At 52.3% G+C, this 5,473-nt stretch overlaps 1 protein-coding gene across 1 annotated transcript; it reads right to left on the bottom strand.

Annotated features, from left to right (window-relative positions):
- Nucleotides 1–3,697: 3,697 nt before the first annotated feature.
- On the bottom strand, nt 3,698–4,972 carry LOC147980002 (uncharacterized). The gene has a single exon (XM_087515431.1). The coding sequence runs from the start codon at nt 4,970–4,972 to the stop codon at nt 3,698–3,700; it is 1,275 nt and encodes a 424-aa protein (XP_087371557.1).
- Nucleotides 4,973–5,473: the final 501 nt, after the last annotated feature.

Here is a 5,473-nt window from a genome sequence, read left to right as displayed (position 1 = left end):
ATAATGAAAAACTTTTTCTCATGCATGTAGTGGTGGGCCTTTAATGAGATGGCATGTATGCAAGTTGAGATAAATATGATAGTGGGATCAACTTCTTATATAGTATATAGGATTCATAGGGCGCCTGTACTGGTTGTGCGCATCGTCTAATTGGAAATGGACTTGTTCGCCGTCCAAATCAGTGTGTCCCGCTCCTGATCATTTGCTATATGAAACTAGTTTTCGAAAATAAATGCAAATGGTTTAAAGAAAAATGCAAATCCACCGATGGTTCCTTACCATCACGTGGAAACTGGGATCCTACGGCGTATCTATTCAGCACTGCCTGGATAGTTGAACTTGGATTCCTCGAAGAGATAAAACAATGTTTCCATCACGAAGCAAGTGGTTCTGCGCCGTTGCGAAGTTCAACTTCTTGGTAAGACTAAACAAGCAATTTTACGGGGGTGGTAAACCTTGATACCCATTGTTTTCTTGGCTGGCAAGCGTTTCCAGAATTGCTCGTGTGGATTACGAGGTACTTAGATCGACGCCCAACGTTTCCAGCTCTTATAAATTTGACCACCCCTTACGTTCGGAGCTCTGACTTTGGCTGCATCTAGTACAATACACAAAACGTGCACCTTCGCAGAGCATGCCACTTGTCAGGCTAGTTAATATATCGAGTTGATACAACCATATCGACATAATGCATGGAAAGATCCACACAGTCAACAAGTCTAACAGACAAAAAATAACATCATTTTACAGTAAAAATAAATAAGTCCAGCTTAGGGTGCGCCAGTTCCTATCGGAAGATAACTCCGTAATTCATGGAGGAGAGAAAACCTTCGTGGCCATATGCTTTGGACATGTAGACGCCATTATAAAAATGTCTCTGTTCTTTGGCTTTTGCAGGACAGACCAAGTACGAAGTCATCATGTACATGCGTGAATAACCTGCACAGAAGATGAAACATATTTATTGTTAAAAACCACAACATTCCTGGTAAATCACAATGCCCAGCATAAGGAAGCCGCACCCACAAGAATATATGCCAAAAATTGTTTATCAATACTCCGCAACCAATTGTAGAACATGTTACATGTACTACGTGGAGATATAGATTTGAAGCTACTTGAACTATGACCCACACTACACGAGCGAACTTACACTTCAAAAATAAGTGTTTAATGGACTCGTCATGTTGGCAATATACACATGTCTTGCTACCTTGCCAATTGCGTCGTGCCAGATCATCTCTAGTTAAGATTTTTTGAAAGACCTGGTTTGGCCGGCTTCATTGATTTAGGAGAAAGCAGCGGGAAATACATGGAGGATCAAGTGATCATGGGCGAAAAAAGGAGAGAAAAAGAACTGGAAAGAGACACTAGATCTCACTAGGAGCGATCGAGGGGATGCTATCTCGCAGAATAGACCCCGAACGGGGGCTCTAGGCAGGCTGCTCCGGCGGCACGCCACTGGTCGTAATCGAGCCTAATGGCGCGGGCGACGTCGTTCTGGCATGGCAGCTTTCCCCTGAAGACGCAGGCGTTTCTCTCCTTCCATTTGTTCCAGGCAATCAAGATGAGCATTGATCTAAAGCCCTTTCGCGCCCCCGCTGGCGTGCGACGGATCATTTGCAGGCAGTGCTGCATGGTAGAGTGGAGCGGCGATTTGGCGGTGGCCATTTCCTCGCAGCCCGCTCTGACGGAGAAGGTCACCCAAATTTGGCGGGAAAACAAGCACTCCCAGAAGAGATGAACCGCAGACTCCAGGTTTCGGAGGCAGAGGCTGCAGAAATATCCATTTGGCCAACCTCGCCTTTGTAGCCGATCGTTGCACCAGATCCTGTTCCTGAGCATGAGCCATGCGAACACCTTGGCAGTTCCTGGCGCCCAGCTTTTCCAGATCACCTTGTCATCACTCGTGCTTGGCCTGGACTGAAAGAGCATGCGGTACGCCGCCCTTGCCGAGTAGCAATCACCCCCGCCCGCAGTCCACTGAATCCGATTTGGGACGTGACTGTCAAGGATTAGTCCAGCTTATTGAATTTGCCGCCAGAGTCGCAGATACTCGACGACGATGAGCGATGTGTTGCCATGATGAAGGTCTCTAATCCATTGGCCATTGGCGAGCGCGGCGGCCACCGTGCGGTTCTTGCGCCTGGAGTGGTTGTAGAGGCTCGGGAAGGCAGCAGCCAGAGGGGCCGCACCCAACCAGTGGCTCATCCAGAAGCATGCCTGTTGGCCGTTCCCGACCAGGACATGCGTGGCCTTCTGAAATGCCGCGAGGTCCATCATGTCGCAGGGAAGAGGGAAGGCCGTCCATGGCCGCTGTGGGTGTTTCCATGCCAGCCAGAGCCATCGTAGCCGCAACGCAGAGGCGAAGAGTTGCAAGTCGAGGATCCGAGCCCTCCCTTCTCCGTCGGCGAGCAGACAGAGCTCCACGCCACCTTGCACTTGCCACCCGTCAGCTCTTCGTCCTGCGCCCACAGAAAGCGTCGCCTCGCTTTGTCGATCTCCTTAAAAACCTTCTTTGGCACCTTTAGCACACAATGGGCATAGGTGGGCAGGGCGGAGAGCACCGCGCGCACCAGGACGCGCCGGCCGGCCAACGACATCAACTTTTCCTTCCATCACGCGAGGCATGATTTGATCCTGTCAATGAGGAACTGGAAGTGCACGATCCGCAATCGCTTAGGGGAGATAGGCAGCCCCAGGTAGGATGTGGGGAAGCTAGCGATGTCGCCGCCGAAGCCATGCAGCACTTCCTCCAGCGTCTGGGCGTCGCAGCTCATCGGGATGACCGAGGACTTGGACTGGTTAAGTTTGAGACCGGTGGCTTCTCCGAAGGAGTGCAGCAGCTCTAGCAGGCAGTCCACCTCCTCCTTTATTGGATTTGCGAATATTACCGCGTCGTCAGCGTAAAGGATGACCCGCATGCTTGCTCCCCGCCCTGGCAGTGGCGCGATCAAATTCTGTCTGGTGGCTGATTCTAGTAGGCGGTACAGGGGGTTGATTGCCAGGATGAACAACAACGGCGATAGCGGGTCACCCTGCCGTAGCCCACACGCGTGGAGGAAGCTTGGCTCCTGCATGCCGTTGAGCAAGCACGAGGAGGACGAAGAGGATAGCAGCAAGGAGATCCAGTTCCTCCAGCGGTGCGAGAAGCCCATTTGTTGCAGCAGTTCAATCAAATACGCCCAAGAGACGGAGTCGAAGGCTCGGGCGAAGTCCAATTTGAAAAGCAGGGCTTGCCTTTTCTCCCCTGCAACATTCTGACGCAGCCCTGGACGTACTGAAAACTGTCGTGTATGCACTTTCCTCTCTGAAATGCTGTTTGAGCCAGCGAGATCACTTCGTCCAGGGCAGCCGAGAGCCTTAAAGCGAGTACCTTTGAGATCAGCTTCGCGACGGAATGGATGAGGCTGATGGTTCTGTAATGACCAATCTCCGAGGCCTCATTGCGCTTCGGCAGCAGAGCGATTAGCGCGGTGTTGATGTCACTGAAGTTTGTTTCGGCCATGTGGTAGAACTTCTGGAAAACAACCATGATCTCGTCCTTGATGATATGCCAGCAGGAGCAAAAGAATTGGCCGGTAAGACCATCTGGGCCTGGCGCCTTTTCTGCCGGCAATGCAATGATCGCAGCCCATACCTCAGCCATAGTGAACGGGCCATCCAGCTCGGGTGCGGTCACCACCGGGGTGTGGAGCTACTCCCAGTTCAGAGTGCAGCTACGCCTCTCTCCCTGGCCTAAGGAGGCGGAGAAGTGGTCGTAGATGGCCTGCTCTTTCTCCTTGTGATCTACGAGCACTCTGTTGTTGACGTTGAGTGCATGGATGAAGTTTTTCCGTCTGCGCGACCTCATCTTCGCATGGAACAGCTTGGTGCTAGCATCCCCCGCTCTGAGCCAGTTGATTCTTGAGGCCTGGCGTTTCCTAGCTCTTTCAATGGCTGCCAGACCGAGTACCTTCTGCTTCAGGCTTTTCCTTAGGTTAAATTCAGCGTCTGATAATGATTTGCTCTCTTGCGCTTTGTCAAGATGGAAAATGACCTCATTAGCGATCTGCAGCTGCTGCTTTCTCTTGCCAAACATGCCTCTACTCCAAATCTTCAAATCGCCCGCAACTCTCGCCATGCGCCTCTTGATCCTGACGAACGGAGAGTCATGCTGAACTGGGTGTTGCCATGCGCGCATCACAGTCTCATTGAAGTGAGGGAATTTGGGCCAAATGTTCTCAAATCTGAAGCGCGCCTGCCTGAAGGGGGTAGTCACCCTTGCGAGGATTAGCGGGCAGTGATCAGAGAAGGACGTCAAGGCAGCCGTGAGGATGTAATCCTGGTGTAGCAGATCCCACCGATTGTTGCAAAAGAACTTGTCAATGCTGTAGAGCGTGGGATCCTGCCTTTCATTGCTCCATGTGTATTTTCCGTTCTTGCATTTCAACTCCTTCAGCCCGGCCCAATCAAGAGCGCACCTGAACTTACCCATCATTCTTCTGTTCAAATTGCTGTTGTTTTTGTCGCTTGCTTGGTAGATCATGTTAAAATCCCCGTTGATCATCCAGGCCTCGCCAGCCGGCGGGGCAGCAACCGGCAGATCACATAGGAAGTCGTCCCTTTGAGGGTCGTCCGTCGGCCCGTAAACAGTGGTGAGCCAGAACGGATCGCCCGCTCGAAGGGGTTCTACCCTAACAATAATGGAGAAGCGGCCTAAGAAATGCGGAACTACGTTGACGACTAACTTATCCCAGAAGAACGCGGCGCCTCCCCTCATCCCATGCGCCGGCAGAACTACGCAGCCCTCCAGAGCGCCACCTCCGATCTCGTCCGCTACTCCGGCCGACCAGGTCTCAATCTTGGTCTCCTGCAAGGCAAGGATCGCTACTCTGTTTGCCTTCACTACGTCGCTGATCGCCGTTTGTTTTGCCGGGCAATTTAAGGCACGCACATTCCAGGACATGAAGATCAAGCTATTGTCACTCATGGAGACACAGATTCTTACCCCGTCGACTAATCATACTAATGGAAGAAGCACAATACACCTTACAGCAAGCCTGGGGGCGACGACGGCCACCAGTAGGCCCAAAACCCCGTCGTCGTCGAGCACACCACCTACCCGAAGCACTACACATGGAAACTAAACCTAACTCTAGCCGGTAGAAGACAAGCCGCCGACAGAGACTAAATGGAAGAACAACTAACATGATCAACCATCAATGGACTCTTCCACGCTGGCGACTCCAGCCATACCGGCGACGATCTTGAGGGCACCTTGGTCCAGCCCGATGAGCTTTGCAATGGCTGCAATGTCGCCATCAGACAGGGGCTCCTGGAAACGTTTCATGAGCAGGGCCGCCACCTTCGGCGTCATCTTGTCTTTGGGGCCAAGCGCACCTAGCTCTTGCACCAGACGGAGAACTGTGCGTTGGGGCACCGGCGTTGGGTTTGTCGATGCGGCCTGGCGGGCACTGCGACGCGATGGAGT

This window comes from Triticum urartu, chromosome 3A, assembly GCF_056163025.1.
Source record: "Triticum urartu cultivar PI428250 chromosome 3A, HENAU_Tu73, whole genome shotgun sequence".
NCBI classification, from domain to species: Eukaryota; Viridiplantae; Streptophyta; class Magnoliopsida; order Poales; family Poaceae; genus Triticum; species Triticum urartu.
Note: the sequence above shows the minus strand (reverse complement) of the source record. Positions and strands in the feature narration are given on the sequence as shown.